General features: G+C 31.2%; 1 protein-coding gene across 1 annotated transcript in view; it reads left to right on the top strand.

Annotated features, from left to right (window-relative positions):
• Positions 1-7100, top strand: part of LOC131027146 (uncharacterized) — a 42891-nt gene extending 35791 nt beyond the window's left edge. Inside the window, exon 3 of the mRNA XM_057957136.2 lies at positions 6834-7100. Coding sequence (XP_057813119.1) covers positions 6834-6894 — 61 coding nt within the window. The 3' untranslated portion in view covers positions 6895-7100. The remainder of the gene's footprint in view (positions 1-6833) is intronic.
• Positions 7101-19857: the final 12757 nt, after the last annotated feature.

Below are 19857 nucleotides of genomic sequence, written 5' to 3'. Positions count from 1 at the left end.
TTATAAAAACATGATATATATTTTTATTTTATTTTTATCAGTAAAAGGCCGAAGCCAGAGAGATTTTATTAATTAAAAATGATAATTACAACTCCATTCAGTGTGGGCACCAGTAGGAAAGAATGGAGGGAAGAAAACCTCTGGTCTAGCCCAGATCCATTAATGGATCAGAAAATTAATGCTAGAGAAAGCTAATAATAAAGAACATGATACATGAATCCCTGGATAATGCATATCCAGGGGAATCTACTTGAAAGAATACTTAGGGATCATCCACACTTTCCTTAGTGTTGCGTTTCGACCCTTCCATGATAATGATAGCCTCGATCATGATTATCAACACAGCTCTAACTTGAATTCTTATTTTACCCGGTTTGGATCTAACCATTCCACTGTTCTGCATAAGAACATTGTCACACCTTATAGCCCAGATCAACGTTAGAATGTTTACAATAATTACTTACTCTAAAAAATGACAATAGCTTGAAACATAACTTTCTAATTGATTATTAAAGACAACTTCCCTCATCAGGTATTGAACCCTTAAGCTTGTCGAGATAATACCTGCAAGAACCCTCATTCCTGCCATACAGCAGAATACTGCAAAAAATGTTAGCCGAAAAATATACCCCCATCCATAATGCCCAACCTATACCAAATCATCCGCTGAATAGCTTTAGAATTGAAAGCACTACCTTCACATCCAATATTGAAGGATATGCAATCAGAGACAAAACCTATTAAGAACGATGGTCAGACATTTATTTCTAGACAGCCCACCCATATAAAACACTAAAAAGGATTAAACAGAGAGAAACCTTACAACCATCATAGATCTAAATCAGAGCGGTCATCCATCTTAATTTGGAAAACCTTCCTTTCATAAGACACAAACATCTTTGCTTTATAAAATCCTGCCAATAGAAGTGTGATTACAAGAAGATGACCAAATATATATATGTGTGTGTGTGTGTGTGTGTGTAAATCTCTACATAAATATAAGCAAATATATATATATATATATATATAAGTAATTAATAAAGATAAAGCAGAGTAGAGCATTATCATATCTAGCCAAGAGCTAAAAGAGCTTCATGATGAAAAATATTTCGTCAAAAGGCTCTTAGAATTACCTCACTCCCTACAGAGAAACCTAGTTTAAAACACTAAAGAGAGATTTTGAAAATCTTCCCTTTTAGACGGAATACCATCTATGCTCAGACATTTATTTCCAGACAGCCCACCCATATAAAACACTAAAAAGGATTAAACAGAGAGAAACCTTACAACTATCATAGATCTAAATCAGAGCAGTCATCCATCTTAATTTGGAAAACCTTCCTTTCATAAGACACAAACATCTTTGCTTTATAAAATCCTGCCAATAGAAGTGTGATTACAAGAAGATGACCAAATATATATGTGTGTGTGTGTGTGTGTGCAACTCTCTCTCTCTCTCTCTATATATATATATATATATATATATCTATGTATGTATGTATGTATGTATGTACATACATACATACATACATACATACATACATACATACATAGATATATATATATATATATATATGAATTTAGATATAAGTAATTAATAAAAATAAAGCAGAGTAGAGCATTATCATATCTAGCCAAGAGCTAAAAGAGCTTCATGATGAAAACTCTTTCGTCAAAAGGCTCTAAAAATTACCTCACTCCCTACAAAGAAACCTAGTTTAAAACACTAAAGAGAGAATTTGAAAATCTTCCCTTTTAGATGAAATACCATCTATGCTTAAGGATAGTATACTGCAAATAGAAATACGAATACAAGAGGATATATATATATATATATATATATATATATATATATATATATATATATATATATATATATATATATATATATATATATATATATATTGTTGGAGCCGATTTGACCATAAATTAAGAGAGCAGAATAGAGGCTAAGATGACAAATAAAAACAGCTAAACCCATAAGCAGAAATCAGTGAGCTAGATAGAGAAAATCATAACTAAGTCGAGAGAGAAAATATGATATATTTTTAATCCCATATTATAGTTTAATTTTGTATATGGATGACATTTTTTTTCAAAATTTATAAAATATTTCTATAATAAACATATGCTTTTTTAGAAATTATGGACCCATTGCAATTCACAATTTTTCAATATTTAAAGAAAGAAATGTCTTATAATGAAGAATCAAAATAATTTTAAAAAGGAAAAAAGAAAAAAGTACTCAGTATCACAATTTTAATCTTATGTGCTTTAGATGTAACAAATTTAAAAATAATACAATGTATAGAAATAAATTCAATAAGAAAAATACTTTAAGATGAATATCTTTAAGAAACAAGGGTTGCAGGGCTGCGAAGATCCTGCCCAAGATTGGAAAAATAATTTTGGTTTTGTTTGGTTTGTTTACATTAAAAAAAATACAACAATTCAAATGGCAGAGCAAGAGCAAGAGCAACCAAATGTGTAAGGAAATTCTAGGATAGAATCCTTTTGGTATGTGGTTTTCAACATGGCATCAAAGACATATTAATTGAACTAGAATATTTGTATTTCGAAGTTAGGACCAGATGGTCAGTCCATACTCCAGAATCCTCAAGCCAAAACACCCAATCTAAATAGATCTTAGAAGTCATAGCAATTCTTAATAATTTGCTTACATGTTTTGAAATCGATTTTAGACCTGTAAACTAGAAAGGTAAATATTAACACAAAATTTGCATATTGTGGCTATGGTAAGTGGAATCAATGTACACGTCCAAGATTAAATCTGTGAAACGTCACCTACGCCATAACAAACTCAATTCATAAGGCAGAAAACCCTAAGACACAAATGTTATGCCCAATTAAAAGAGTATAACTCCCTTCTTTCAAAACATTTATTTGAAAAAAATAACACTATTGCAGCATAAACTTTTGATTTGTTATAAACTTACTCATCAATAAAAATTAAAATTTTAAAATAAAATCTTAAATTGCAATATACAAGAGCTTTATGAAAAAATTACATCACCGCATCCAAAAGACATTCATAAAAGCATGAGGAGCTACTAATTTAAAAAAGTTGTCAAATTTGTTTACTCAAAATATGCAATTAGTTATGTAAACAATGTTTTTCAATTGTAGAATAGAAGTCTTGATAAGCATGAGGCAAACAAAAGTTTTAAGTTCAACTAAGAAAAAATGGCCCAAATTCGATTTTTACTTTTTCCTTTTCTGGGTTTTCTCATGAATCTTACTGGTGTCTTTGGCCATGTTTGCATTTCACTTTCAAATACTATGAAAGATGATACCGAGAAGCAATGCACACTACACAACCTAACTAAGTCATGGAATTTAAACTAGAATAACGGATGTTAATCAAATATGAACTAACAATTATATGCAGATTTAAATACAAAAGATAAAGGAATAAAACAGGACACAGATAACAGATAGATTTAACGTGGTTCACCCAGAATGGGTTACATCCACCATACACAGTCGTCCAATCTTTCTTATTATCCATCAAAAATAGTACATCAACCTCACAATGCCTTAAGCATCCCAACCACTTATAACATGCGTTTTTAGGGCACCAAACAAAGTCAACCTTTTTAGGGTTTTATTACAATGTCGGTTTTCATCAACAAAAAACATCCAAAAAAAAAATTCCTCGGGGGCTACCACCTGCATTCCTGGGGCCCGGCCCGGCCCTGGACCCCAGCGAGGATACGTGCTGAGTATACAGTACTTTGTTGATCAGTCGCCACATATCAACAAGAAGCAATGCACACTACACAACCTAACTAAGTCATGGAATTCAAACTAGAATAACGGATGTTAATCATACTCTGGTTCATTTTAGAGCTTTTCTACTCAATTCCTGGCACAGCTGACAACACTGCAATGAGAAAAACAAGAGCTTTTAAAACACAATCAAAATGTATTGGATGAGTAAATTTTGAATAGTTAAAGAAGACAAAAGAAATAAAATAAAATAAACTCTTTTCAGAGATGATATGTATTGATAATATACCTGAAATAGCAAAATTCAATGTCAATTATGAGAAGAGTCCTCTGAAATACAACACTTGTCTAAAGCAATTGCTTTGTTTTGGAGTTGAAATTGCTCACACGATTTTGACTTGAGTATTGAAGACAATTGAATTGGCTGCCAGCCTTTTGGCCAACATTAACATACCGAGATAACAAAAAATAAGGTGCAAATGTGCCCCCTGAAATCAATAGAATTATGGAGCTGAGATAAGTTGGTACTTAATTGAGAAGATCAGATGAAGTAGTAATGAATATAAAAACCCTAAATCAGTATCATATTAAAGGAAGGCTTATTGATATAAATATTAAATATCTCCATCTTTCAAGAAATACCTTGACTAATATAAAGCCTATTAGACAAATAAGGGATATTGAAACTATTTAATACTTATCAAGAAAAATTTGCTTACCTTCTGATTCTAAAGTGGAAAAAATGCAAATAATTATTAGAAGGTGTGTTTTGCTTCGTCATATTATTTGACCAAGAGCATTATCAATGTTGCCAGAACTGAACCTTTGACCAAGTTACTGTTTTCCTTCATAAACTTCAGACGATCTGCAGAGAGCAAAGCCAACAATTCAATGTGATGCTCCGTTAATTTTAGAATTTTATCAATTAAGGGTAATAATATAAACTCTCATGATAAAGTCAAGCTTAAATCCCATTTATCGAAATAAGATCCTACTCAAGTTTGACGAGAAAAATAATGGTTACTGGAGAACAAGATATCGTCCGAATTATACCAAAAAAATAGTAGTTTCAATCCAATTAAAGACCTTGCCTACCAGGAAAAAGGATAGTTCCAAATATTATGGAATTAACAATTTTTTCATAAAGAATTTGTTTGGCAGTTAGTAGGCTTTAGTTTTTAAATTTGAATGAATGAAAGATTTTAATGATGTCCACGAGACTAAACAGTCTATGCGATCAAGGTATCCAGCTTTAATTTCTCTTGAAAGTCTGTTCCATGTCGGATCTCTTGCTATTAATCTTAACTAGTAGGTTGGCTACCTGATTAATCCTATCTTCTTCAAAAAGCTGATGCATGTTGTTAACCTTCAAACTATCTTTGTACTGATTACAAATATCCTCATAAGCCACGCATTCCATGATGAAATGTCATTCTGTTTCCACTGCTCCCTTATTGGAGAAAATGCAAAATCTTTCTTCCCAAGTTTCTTTGGGCCTCTTCCACCTACAGGTTTCAATCATAAATGACAGTTTAGCTGTAAAAGGGCTTCACTTTTTGGAGTTTGATAGTGAATTCTTTGAGCAATACAAGAATGATGAAAATCATAAATGACAGCTTAGCTATAACATAGAAGGCAAAGAATTATTGTAGTTTTGTGGTAGGAATTTGTTTCTAACCTTGAGCATCATTGGTAGAAGAAGAATCAGAAGTCGACTCATTATTAACTAAGACATTAAGGCGCGAGCAGTCCTCCTGGAGTTCACCTATGCAAATCAATATTATGGCAATTAAAAGAAAATTTATATAGAAATTTAAATTGAATTAATGTAAAATTACAACCTTTTAAACACTGTATACATTGGTACTCAATTGCTAATGTTGTTTCCTGAACCTCTGCAATTTCATTTTGCAACAGACACATATTCTGATTAGTGTGACATTTAAACTGGGCAGTATTTACCATTTTGAATTTTGTTCAAACATGTCTTGACCATTAACTGTGAATTGTTTTTACATTTGGAAAACCCCAAATTGTAAACTCATCAATTGTAAAATAACTTTTCTGATAAGAGCCTGAAATTTCAGTAGATAGAAGTGAAAACATCTGATTTTATTTTGCATTCTTGAGTGAGCTTACATGTGCAAAACTCTAAACAGTTATTGATGTAGTCCTGTTTGAGCATTCATGTCTTCAACATCGAATCGAACCTGCCCAATGCCTGCACAATCCCAAAGGACAATACAACAGTAGAACAAGTTTGCATGGGCTTTTTCCTATTCTTTCGCCATGCCGAAGCTTGTAAGAAAAACTGATTTCAAACCTAGCAAGGAGAAGAAAAAATGAAGCAGAGCAGTTAAGTTGTACTTGAAGATGTGAACCATATCAATAATGTCCTTAACCCTTCTTTGAAGACTTTGTTAATAGGGAAGAGAATTAATGTCTTGCATTGTGTTGACCTTGTTTGCACGCTTAGAATGTTGATACACCCACTTAAAATGATAGAACACTACAAAAATCCTAATCTGGAATAACATGCTCCAGCTTCACAGTGTTGTGATGGGTTTTATTTTGACATGTGTATGGAATTGTTATCCAGTTAAACTATTCCACCTCTTTGATTATCATATCAATTGCATTGTATGAGTTTGCTTCAATGCCATTACTTCGTCCAGAATTCAATACTGGAAAGCTAGTGAAATGCTCCTCAAGAGAGAAACTGTCATTTCACTGTCATCCACAGAATAGACAAATGGTCACAGTATCACTTGAGAGGATGAGCAGAGTGTTTGTGTTTTAATTTTGATTGAGATTGCAGTTACATTACTGATTTTCTAATTTTCCTAGAGAAGGGTTTTGAGGAGAATCCTATGATCAGAAGGAGTAACGTTACACAATCATATCAGAATGCATGATATTCTGAACTTTGAAATCTATGAATTTTATATGAAATACATGTGGAAATTTAAAAACTGTAATTATGGTACAAATAGATTGATGAACAATGCAATTTTCTAGTTTTTCATGACACAATGCCAATAAAATCCGTTGCCCTTCTTAATCTGAGAGCATTATGTGGGCAGGGTGAGTTTGAGGATGTGCTACACATTTCGAAAAGGCTTTAAAGACTACAATAAAATGTAATTGGTAGGTATAATGCTAGACTTTACAACCTTTGCTAGCATCCTCCCAGCCTGTGTCAAATGGGAGCTTTCGAACAGGGTATGGAGATCCAACAAAGCATAAAGGATAGACAAATTTTCTCCTAGGCAGTTACAACTATTTTGGTTGACATTTATGCAAAATCTAGCTACTTATTCATAAGTAGTTTATTTTTTATAGCATAGACAATTGTATAGCTATAATTCAAAATACAACATACAAATTAGTGAAAAATTTCTAAGTTTAAGAAAGTTGAAAAAAGGTTTAGATAAGGTATATGTTTAGGTTGAAACTAGTGAAATGATATTTTTTTGGATGTGTGTTATGTGTGTGTCTAACTTGCTAATTTATTAAATTGAGATGATGTACATTCAAACTAGAGTTCTTAGTTTAAAGTAGGATATTGTTTACTCATACCCATATAAGTACTAGCAATATTTCTTGAACTTTTCCTCCTTGCTATCTATGAAAACTCTACATTTATAATTTGATTTTTCTTATCACTACTATTTCATTCCCTCTTACCTCCTACTCTTTTTAGACATCCTTCATTCTACACATGCTTATCATCCCATTACTACTTGCATTTCTAAACCTTCAATACATTAGTGAAGTAGTTTAATCAACTCAAAAAAAAAAATGTAGTTGTAGTTCTATTATGTATAATTCTCCACATTGCACACCTTTTTCATTTGAGGTTGTTACACACCCATTTCCCATTGGCTTTATTGTAGCTATATTCAAATTATATAATCGAAATGGTAGTCACAATTGTCACCTAGAAGCGTTTAGTGATACATGCCTAGATATTACATATGAAAATTAAAATCTTACCTAAATTATTTGTATGAACCCTAAGGACTATGCCCTTGAATACTTCTAATCCTTAGCTCCTATTTGTATCTATTATTTTGTCAAGCTAACCACCACTTTATTTCAATACTTCTGCATCAAAATAGGCTTATAAACAACTAGCTAATTTAGCTAAATGTTCCCAAAGACATAATGAATCTGCCAAGGACTATGGAATTAGCTTCCAATACTTATATGGTAAAATTTGTGTGCATGTAAAATATCTTGAAATTTAACTAGTTGAATCTAATGGTTGGAATAATGGGGCCTCTCTCACTTCCTTTAATACTTCATAATGTCAAAAGAATAATACATTTCAAAAAGGAAATGACAAGAAAGAATATTAGAAATCTAGTTGGACAATCAAATGTCTACCACATCTGATTTTGCATAATTTGACATTAAGGGCCTAGAAAAATTACAAATCTTAGCAAACCATTGATAATGTTCTTCAAAGCTTCCTAATATTTGGGTTAGCCTTAATTCCATCAATCTATTGGATTCCTCTAGATGATTATGTAAGAGCTATAATGACTAATTATTTTGCAATTTTCAATTTAATGGACACCACATATATACGTGTATGGTATTCAAGCATGAAATCATAGATCTCATTGATCTAGAAATGTGATTTATGTCGATGGTGTGAGTAATGAGGTAAATTATTTGTTTTCTCCAATAAAATAAGGTTTGAAAATTTATGTTAGTAGCAAATATAAAAGGTGTTCTTGTGAAGATGCAAATGCATACAAGATTGCAGTCAATGGATCAACAAAAGATAGTCTAGTGACAAAGCTAATTTGCAGCAATGGACAAAACAGAGATCGCAACATTTTTAGACTTCAGAGACAAAGATAATTTGATGATACCTTGACAAGTGAAGAACAACATTTTATATTAGAGACATAAAAGACAATGGCATAACAGGGAATTAATCTAAAGAAGAAAAATAAATAGTGATGGTGGATAGATTGTTAACTCGGCAGTGATAGGTGCAGTGTGATTAGAATTCTAAACATATATGATGATGCAAAATAGTAAAATACAAAATAAATGTACATAATTACTTGGTAATCTCCATTGTGTAGTTTTTGCTGATGAAAGCTAGGGACTTCGGAATAGGATATTGACATCGATCATAGCATGAAGAATGAGGAATTTTGTACGGTGTATTTGCAAATACCATTTCAGGCATGCGTACAGTATGTGGAAACATATATTAACTACACGAAGTACTTGTAGAGATAGTGATGGATAGATATTGGTGTTGTGCCTAATCCACACCACTTAGTAAATTTTAAGAAATATTTATCTCATATGTAGTTAAACAAAAGAACATTTTCTATAAGAAAATGCATGCCAAAATGTAGTCATAAGGCTAATAACAGGAATGACAGCAATCATGATACATCAATCGTGATAAAAGTGGTCATCTACCACAGATTGAAAATTACACACTATAGAGTACATTAATCATTCAAATCATAAAAACAAATTTATAACTTCCATATTTCTCTTATTGAGCATCCCAACTCATAGATGAAATAATAGGTGAATCACGTTTCATAACTTATTATTAGTTTAGTTAGTCTTTAAAATTTGATGTAAAAGATGTCAACGAATATCTCTTAATGTTTTCAAGATAAAAAATAATTAAAGATACATATATTAATATAAAATTATACAATGTGATTTAAAATATTATCATAAAAATACTCCTACAAAATTAAATTTAAAAACACTCTCAATTCATTTAATTTTGTTAATCAAAATATAAAAACTTATTTACAAGACTGAATTGACGATAGTATACATTCATAATTGTACATATTATTAAAAGATATCTAAAGAGTAGTTTGGGAATAAGACTACAGATGCAATCGACATCAACCAAAATCTAAAAAATTTACTTTAGTTTTGTTTTAGTTTGGTATCTCTCCATTTGTTTGGAGAAGTATCCTTTGAAGAAGCACCTAATGATGATCTTTTGGATCTTATCCCATAAAAATGTCTGATCTTCTACTTCCTTGATTTAGTCTTTTGTAACTCACAAGAAACTTCAATTGCATAAATATCAAATCACACTTGATCATTGGGCCTGTGGAGTCTTGAAACTAGACAGGGGTCAAAACATAATGGATTTAGAATTTTGTGAGTTGTGACTGCCCTGGTAGACAGGTATGCAGAACGTGGAAGCATAGACAGGTCATGCAAACTATTTAGAAATGGTGACGGATTGCACTACTTGCAGCTATGCACAAAATGAACATATAGAAATGGCCCACTAGCTTTTAATAGCTATCTCATAAGAATTTTGAACAAAAGTCCATCGAAAAAACCATTGATCTACAAGAATTTCCATCCATGAATTGTTATCTAAATGCTAAAACCTAACAAATACGTGGTAAATAAATCCAGAGAAAAATAGAAAAACATCCAAACTCTCTTGCAAAAGAAGACAACACAAAAATAGAGGAGGGAAATAGAAGGCCAGATGGAATGTGGATAGAAGGAAATGTAAGGACCCGCTTGTCCTAACCCTAGTTAAACCAAACTTAAACTCACTGTTTTAATTAAAAATTAAATTAACCATTATTGCACATGCAAAAGCAATAATTATCAACATGCAAGTAATAGACAAGTAACTGAACAACCATGCAACTCATAAATAACATGTAGAAATTAAATGTGCATGCGAAAAATAACAAACTAAAATTACGCATGAGGATCAAATAGAATTCAAACCATAATTAGTTACGATGTTGAGTTACGTGTGCACATGAGTAGCGTAAATCGTATGCATGGAATTATTATGAATTAAATTAACATGCAAAAACTCGTAATTAAATAATCTACCAGATAATTAAATATGACCATGCATGCATGTGTAAATGAAAACTAATCTAAGAAAGTAAATCATGCATGTTAGTGGGTTAGTATGTTAGTAGCCTTTTTTCTTCTTTTTTTTCTTTGTTAGTTACATTGCATGGCGACTTCTTGTCGCTTTACATCATGTGACCTTATAGGTCCTTTTTTCATAACTTCTACATGCTACCATTCTGGTCTTTACAATGAAATAAAATATACATCTTCAATTATTACATAAAATTTTATCTGAAATCTCTGACTTTCTTTGTCTCCGGATGTGTCGCCTCTGTTTGACCTAGATAACCTCTTCTTGCAAACCGGATGACAGACATATGACCCAGGCGTTTTATCCGTCCAACCAAATGAAGCATAAGCTTCCTGGTGCTCTTGATAAGCTCTCGTCCCTCACGATGGAGTATCCTAGCAAGCCGGTACCAACTGGTAGTAAAGGAATCCTGTGCAATCATGTAGAACTAACAACCCATCCTGGTTGAACTAACTACATGTGTTATGGCAGGGATAAAAATAAATAAATAAATATGATGGCCATCATTACCCTATTGGGAAGGTGAAGAAAATCACCCTTCCCTGGTTAGCCCATAAACAAGCACTCTCGTTCCATAATCATCCCTCATAGACAGAAAAATAATTAACCCTCCGCGGATTAATGTCAGAATAATATTATTATATGTTTTCTTTATAAATTTTTATAAATTTTCCCTTTATAATATAATTTCCTCAAATCAAAATTTAATTTTAATATTTTCAATAATTCTAAATTAAGAATCTCTATTTAAGTTAATATAATCTTTAAAATCAATTCCTAATATATATATATTAAATATTTTTATTGCTTTTATTCTTTTCTTAAAAATTCTTAAATCAATATTGATGTTAGAATTTACCACTATCAAGACTTTCCAAATACAGTCGTAATGTTTTAGTCATTTCTTACAAACCCAAATCCCAATTTCTCTGAAATTTTCACAGTAATCAGAAATATTTCAAACGCAAAAACCCAGTAAATTTCCCCGAAACCCAGTTTCTACTTTAGATACATCGAGAAGATGGCATTGACAACACAAGTGACACATCAAACAAACAAGCATTAAATCCACAATATCCAATTTTTAAAGAAAAAGATCAAATTAAGACTCAAATTAAATATGAAAAATAAATGAACCTGGCTGTGAGAAAGAAGAATGCCAAGCGTTTCCCAAATTTCAGACAATCTCTTCAATTTATCTTGTCGACTTCATAACAATCACACAAATCAAGAAGCTCAAAAAGAATTGGAATGATCAAATAACAGGTTTATTCCTATATATATAAACATTGAATTCTCTAAAAATAAAATTTAATTGTTTGCATGATTAAATTCTTAAAATAAAACTGATTATTAAAATTAGAACTCACAAAATAATTAATTGATTTTATTAAATTACAATTTGTTAAAGATTTAGTTTTTAAGAAAATAATTAATTATTAGGCTTCTCACATGTGTCTATATTTTTAGTACATAAGTTTACTCCAACGTTGTATTTTTGCATGCCTTGATCATTTATTTAAATTTATTAACTAATATTTTAATTAATTTCTTGAATTAATCTCATTTTTTATTTTAATTAGTCCTCTAATTTTAGTATTTATTTATATCTTAAATAGTTTTTTTTATGTTTTATAATTTAATTATCAAATAATTCTATTTTTAACTACTCAACTAATTAATTTATTTACTCTCTTTTAAATAATTATATTGTAAATAAATTTCTAGCTTGATTTAATAATTTATCCTTATTATCATAATTTTATTTTATGTTATCAATTTATATTAGACTCCACAATTTAATTTATTAATTGCTTATCTAACTGGGTACTTTGCACAGGGTTCCAATACCAATACTTAGGTTGCTACTGGCGAGCTAGAAAAACCCCTCCTCGGTCATATGTCCGCCTTCTCCTCGGTCATATGTCCGCCTTCGATGGTTACCCTGCAACTTATACTTGACAAAAATTCGTCAGATCCCATTACATTAAAGTCTAGCAAAATATTAACATCATTAAATATCATAACAATATTATTTATCATCATTAAATAACGACATCATATCAATAAACATCATTATTAAGTATTATTAATCACAACGGTAAAGTAGCATTAAAACATTATCATCATAAAATAACTAACCATCATTATTGTCACTAAACCACACAATATCATCTATCATTATTAAAAGTTAACCAAAAGGTATCTGACATAATAAATAAATCTAACTGAGATCTAATTCGAGTCTGACATAATAAATAAATCTAACTGAGATCTAATTCGAGTTGTGACAGAAAAGCCAGCACCGATAGAATAGCGCAAAAGGTTACAAGCCTTATAATAAAAGATAGAGAAAGGCTGCATGACAGTGAAAAAGCAGTGTGGAGAAGGGGTGTAATGTGTTGTATAATTGCTTTTCAGCATGACAAGCTAACTAACCATGCTGATTTTCTAATTTATTTGGGGGTGAAGGTATCAATTTTATGCGGCAATCTAAAGGAACAAAAACTTAACGGTGACATTTAATAGACAAACAAAAAAGAATTCGAAAAAATATATGAAAGGAGCTTGAAAAAAATAATTAGAGCTTGGAAAACGGTTACCGTTGGTTCTGAATTCCATAGCTCGCAACTAGAACGACCCTGCTTTTGCTTATACTGTGAGAAAGGAAGAACACAGTGTAGACCCTTCTGTACAACACATGAAATACATTAACATGTTTTGCATTCAGTGAAAGACAGCGCCAAAAACCCATATATACAAGACAACATAAACTATTTCCAGCTTCTTCAAATAGCACCAAACAAAAATAATCGTTACCTAGATTATGGATTATGTATTACCCTGCAGAATGCATTCAAAATGCGAAAGCACAGACAAGGCACGTGGATTGTTCATCCAAATGCCTAGAAGTGGTGTGTCCTCTTCGACTACGGTGATTGCAGAATTTGAATATTCCCCAGACCAGCGAAAAAAATGCACCTTTGAAGATCTTTAAAAAAAAATCTACTCATAACATACCTGTGAAGCAACACATCATTCCCCAACTGGAACTCTAATTGCCAGCTGTGTCCAGCAACCTGCAGAAACGGTAATCCCAAGATTTTGGTTTTTGCCCCCTTCCGCTTTATCTGCGCCTTCTCTTGCATTGAATCCTGATACATGTCCTGACCATTAACTGTGAATTGTTTAAAACAGGGTACTACATTGTTCAACTAGCAAGACGTATGCTACGGTACAACAGAAAATATAAGATCTTCAATCTAAAAGGGGTTGCAGTAAGATCTTGAGTCTAAAAGGGGTTGCAGTATGTGAAGCCGAAGCCAAATCCATCGCTTCGAAATTTGATTTCATTTTTAGAAAAAGCTAAAACTGTAATTTCATTATTGATTTACTAATTTATGTACAGATAAGTAATCCATTGATGAAATTTGGAAATGACTTAAATGCAAGGGCACAATTCCTATGGTCTCACGGGCTCATATGTGATCAGAGCTACAAGAGAATGGTTTATACCTGCAATTATAGCCGCTATGTTCATGAATTTTACCACCACAACTTATCAGCGGACTGCAATGAGGTTAATAGTTTGATTAGCCAGGAAGTTGGCCATTTTTTTCAGGCATGTAAAGAATGTACAAGTTCTGCATGTTCATACCTGTGTGATATTGCAGCCGCTTCCCCTCCTTGAAGGAGGCACAAAAATTTTTACCATGAAAACGACCCAAATGAATGTGCCCTAACGCAACTGACCTAATCACCAACTGTCCATACAATTGATTATTTATGTTCGTTAAGACCACCAACATCGTCCAGCTCTCCCCTGCATGCAACACAAAAAAAACTCAGTCACTGACAGTTATCCAATCCAATCCATCATTGTTTGTATGTAAGCTTGAAAGAATCGGGTGGCTCTCAAAAACCTTACAGCCTTGAAAATTTCAAAACCCTATAAAATTGAAAAACATCAATAAATATACAAAACAATATCTAGAGAGAGCACATGCATGGACAATTATTAAAAAAAAAACGTGGACTAGAGAAATTGCACAAACCATTATCTCTCTATAGTAGTTGGAGAAACGCCGGCTTGGACTGCTTGAACTTTTGTATGGCAATATATTTCTCTACGATCGAAAGAAAACAAGTTATATGAAAGAAAGAAATAAATTATTTTAACGTCTACGAGGCTAAGTATAGTTTATGGGGCAGACCCCAATAGCAATCTGCAAGAGTGGTTTCATATAGCGTCACATTCCAGAATGAAGTGTTTTTGTTTTTTTCAACCTTACCTGAAGTGCAGAAAATGCACACTCTTTCCTCCCAATTTTCTTTTGGTCTTTTCCAACGCCTAGTTTCGCATTAGAGCTGATGGGAGTTAGTTCTTAATTGAGCAATGAGGATTTTGGCTTTCCACGATAAATTGGCCCCTATGTACACTTTTTGTTGATGGTTACACGAGGGTTAAACTCTTCAATATAATACTTTTTTCTTTCTCCCTAACTCCTTACCCCAAGTGCGCTTGTCAAACTTATTTATAACATACGCCTCTATCTCCTTGCTATTCATGGGGGTACATGTTCAACTATATATCCCATTTTATAAGCCATTTGCTATTTTGTCACATCCAAGTCTTCTTTCTTTTGTATAATGTGTCATTGAAGACGACCTTAGGCCATCTACCCTCATCCATTTGCTCAATTCTTTTCAAATAACAAATGCTACAAATATAAGCCTTCCCCAATTTTGCCCATCATTGATAATGCTACACAACTATTGTACTCTGAAATATACAAGCCAAATTATAAAAGTATAGGTATTGTGTAAATTATCGATTACATAGTGTTGGGTAAGTAGCAACGTGGAAGATGAGGAGTTTTTACTTTTCCAACACCTGACTCCAAGCAGTATCTCTCACTGCAACGCACTGATGATTCCTGCACAACTCAGAACAATGTCTTGACTGAAGTGCCTTCTCTTGTGTTGGAAACATAAAGCTTACCTAACATCCCTGCAACCAAAAACAGTAGCAAATAATAGTGCGCCAAAAAGGTTTAATTAATATTTGCATTAATAAATATACAACTTCATTGGGAAAACTAGTATATGAAAATTTGTTTTTTTTAATTGCTAAAGTCTGATTGGATGTTTGTGCAGAGTTTAATCACTATTAAACTGAACCCTCACCAATAGTTCCTAGTGGAGGAACCAATAATAAAGCTCACAAATTAATTATAGATCACAAAATTCTATAAAATAAGTGTTTTCATTTGTTAGTTAGTGAGCAATTTTTTTTGGTTAAATAAGCATTTTTCTAAACTATTTTAAAGTATTAACAATATTTTTTTCTTTTCCAACAAAAATTTATGATAAGAAAATAGTACGTTTTTATAAAGAAATAGTGTTCCTTTCATTTTGAGTAATAAAAATATAGTTTTAAAATTAGTGATCATTTTTTTTTTAATATTATAAATTATATCTAATATTATTTTAGCATTAAAAAATGTCAAATTTAATATTTGTATTATATTATTATATAAAATATAGAATATATTTATTTGTGTTATATGTATGTATATACATGCATGCATACATGGGTGTGTATGTGAACAACATGATTATAAAATTAAATTTTCTTGCTTAGTTTTTTATTTGAATGTAGCAGGCCATTCTACTTTCAATATAGAGGACACTCAATCATTATAGTAGGCATACAACAATGTCAATACCAAGAGAATTTGCATCAAGAAATCTTCCTTCTTCTTTTGGATCCATCACAGGTAAAAATTCATAGAACTTAATTTTCTATCTATATAATTTTTCTTGAAGAAATATATCTTTAGAATATTATTTTGTATAAATAAAATAAAATAGTCTTATGCTTATTTTATTTTAATCTTAACATATAATTTAAATTATTTAATAAAATATTTCTTCTAAAAACATAAAAGTAAATTAAAAATATATTAATTAAAACTATACTAAAATATATTATGGATACTTCCAACATTGATGTATTTGTAACTTAAGTAAAGCATGCTAATAGAATGATAACATTTTTCAAGCTTAAGGAACCCTTCTAATATGTTAGATCCCCAAAGCTATTTATTAAAAAAATTGGAGATAAGAGCGATGTAATTTTATTGTAAAATAAAAAATAAAAATAAAAAATCTAAAAGAAGATGTAAAAATCATTAATATGAATATTCAACTAAAAGATAGGCACAATAAATTTATTATATTAGAGATAATATATTTAGCAAGATTAACATATTCATATAAAACACAATATTATGATAGAATTACAATAGACACATGATAAACTTAGCTTGATAACTAAATATGTATAAGTAATGGTAGATTTTTTTAAGTTGGGTGCCCATTCGGCAAAAAGGTCTCTTTAGCAATGTAATACCCTATCTTTTGTGTAAGAAATATACTCTATCTAGGCTAAGTCCAAGCCTACAAGTCCTTTCTACATCCATATATTCTTCTTCATGTATATTTTTAATTTTTATGTTTTTACATTGTCACTCTCTATTGCATTGAATTCATTTTTATTTGTTCTACACTATTTCCTAATCTAAAAAATAACGATATTTAGAAATACATTTATAGTATTATTATTATATCACAAAGGAACATGTTATGCTAGGTCAATCCATTTAAATATGCATAAAACATTTATAGATTTTGAGTAATGCACTAGAATGAATGTCCAAAATTATTTCAGTGCACCAAATTGAAATGTTCATACATTGATTTCTCATTAAATACTTCTAAGATGAAAGGGGATCTAAAATTAATTATAATGAATATATTTTAAATACACATAGTAATGTATAGGAATGTGTACACATAGCAGTAGGTGAAGGCTAGGTTAAATATTGTGACTTCACACGAGACTGAGTTATTAGGTGATATTTAATCATATTAATGAATTCTCTAATTTGTTAATATATGTTACTATAATGATGAAAATTAGGGTTTCACCAATTAAGGTAATAAAATCTCTAATTTTACTTAATTAACCATCACATTGAAAGAGGGATGGACCTAATAGATCTAGGCTTAATCCCTCTAAGGAAAAAGCTCTAAAATATTGATTAGGTTCACCTTTGTTAAGGTTTTGGTTCCCTCTTTCTAAGTTTAATTGTAAAAAATATTGAAATTTAGGGTAAATGGGTGAATATTGAAGAGATCGGGCATAAGCAATGAGCTACAGTCATTGTACACAGACACCAACCTGGATATGGGCAAAAGAAGATGTTTTAGATTTGTTTCTAGAAGTTCGACTTGATTTTTTGGGACTGTGTTGCTCCAATTCAACCTATTGCTTTGAATTTATTGTCATCAAAAGGTGAACCTATCCGTCTTTACAAATCATGTCGATCCTCTCAAATGCAACTCTGTACCTATTTCCAACATATAGAGAGAAGGGGGAAATTTTTGGGAATAGGGGTTTTCCGAAGTCAAACCCTAGTTTAGGAATTAACCTTGAATGAAATAATCCAAATATTGCAAAGATGTACATCTAATCTGCAATTGTTGATGATGATGATGCTTTAATCTTTGAATGTAATCACATATTTTGTATGAAATGGCATAACAAAACCCTAATCACACACATGCTTGCATGGAAATTGATGTGACTTTGCTCCACAATGCTAGATGATGAATATGCAGCCTTGAAGATCTTTGAAAATGCTTGATAATGAATGCTTCATGGATGTAAGAATTTTTTAGGTAGATAATGGATGGATACTTAGTTCTAAAATGAATTGATTAATGTCTTTATATAGGAGTATCTAGGTAAATTACCGATTAGGCAACCCCCAATTGATGGGGCTTCATAGAGTATGCATAGGATATATATAAGTTATTCGCATATTATTATTTTTATTAGTTTTATCCTATGCAAATGACAAAAATAAAAAGTATAAAAAGTAAAAAGTAATATGTTAGTTCCTAATTGTTAGGAGATTAGCATAAGTTAGTATTTTGTTATTTTATTTGTTAATTGGTTTTTGTTTTTTTATTCGCGTGAGATTTGGAAGATATTCCAACTCATCCAAACATGGCATATTATATGCCTACATAATTGTATTTTCTCCTCACCTAGGGGATATTGGAATGCAAGTTTTACAGTGTATTATTTTGTAGAGATTATTTTCAATTTGTTTTGTAGAGATCTTTGGTATTTTGTGTACAAATTTTCATCTTTGACTGCTGGTTAGCTTGCGTCTTTCCATATCAGTTGGTATTAGAGCATTCTTTGATCCATGGGTTTGGATTGTTTATTCAAATCCAATTATCAAAAAGAAAATTTTCAGTCTTGAAGCTCTCCACACTGGCATGTTATTTTTGAATAATTTGCACTCATTTCAAGAGAGTTAGTCATCTAGAAGAAACTAGAGGTGTTTGCTTGAGAAAGTGAGCACTTCTCTTTTGAATTTTTTATGTTTTTTTCTTTGAGAGCTCGTGCTATTATTTAATTAATAGCTTTCTACATAAGAATTATTTTTTAAAATAGTTTGTGGATCTAGAAGCACCTTTCTGAGAGCTTTCCAAAATATTTTACCGTTCTGAATTTCGTTATGTTTTGAGAAAGTTATGGCAATTTTAAAACTACTATGGTAGTTGCTAAATTCAAATGACCAGGTGGTTTTGTAGGTGGATTTGAGTGCAAAAATGTGGTATTGAGTGTAAAAATATGGTTTCTTCTTATTTTCATAGTTTTTCTCTTAAAAAAGTAATTTATATTCTTTATAAGAGTTTACTATAGTGCTCCCAAATCTTGAGAAAAAAATTGTGCAAAGCTTACCTTGGCGAATGGTAATTCTATATGTTGTGATGTAATGGGTTTTTTCCTCTAAAAATTTGTTACATTGTGTCTAGTGGTATTCAAAACCTCCTTGAAAATTGGTTTCATTCCAACACTCATTGATCTCCCGATTCAATTTTTTTTTTCCAAGTTTGATAGAGTGTTGGTCCATAGTGTTTGATTATTTTTATTGTTGGGAGGTGTAAAACACATCATTGGCTTTAACTTGCAATAATATGGACGCTAATTTGGTTGAGCAAGTTGTTGAGCTTGCCAATGTTATAACCACTTTGATCGATAAAGTCAATGATATTGCAAGTTAGTAGCTTCCTGAACCTAAAAGCCACCGACCTTC

The sequence above is a fragment of the Cryptomeria japonica genome, chromosome 2 (assembly GCF_030272615.1).
Source record: "Cryptomeria japonica chromosome 2, Sugi_1.0, whole genome shotgun sequence".
NCBI classification, from domain to species: domain Eukaryota; kingdom Viridiplantae; phylum Streptophyta; class Pinopsida; order Cupressales; family Cupressaceae; genus Cryptomeria; species Cryptomeria japonica.
The sequence above is the reverse complement of the archived record's forward strand: the minus strand, read 5'-3'. Positions and strand labels throughout refer to the sequence as shown.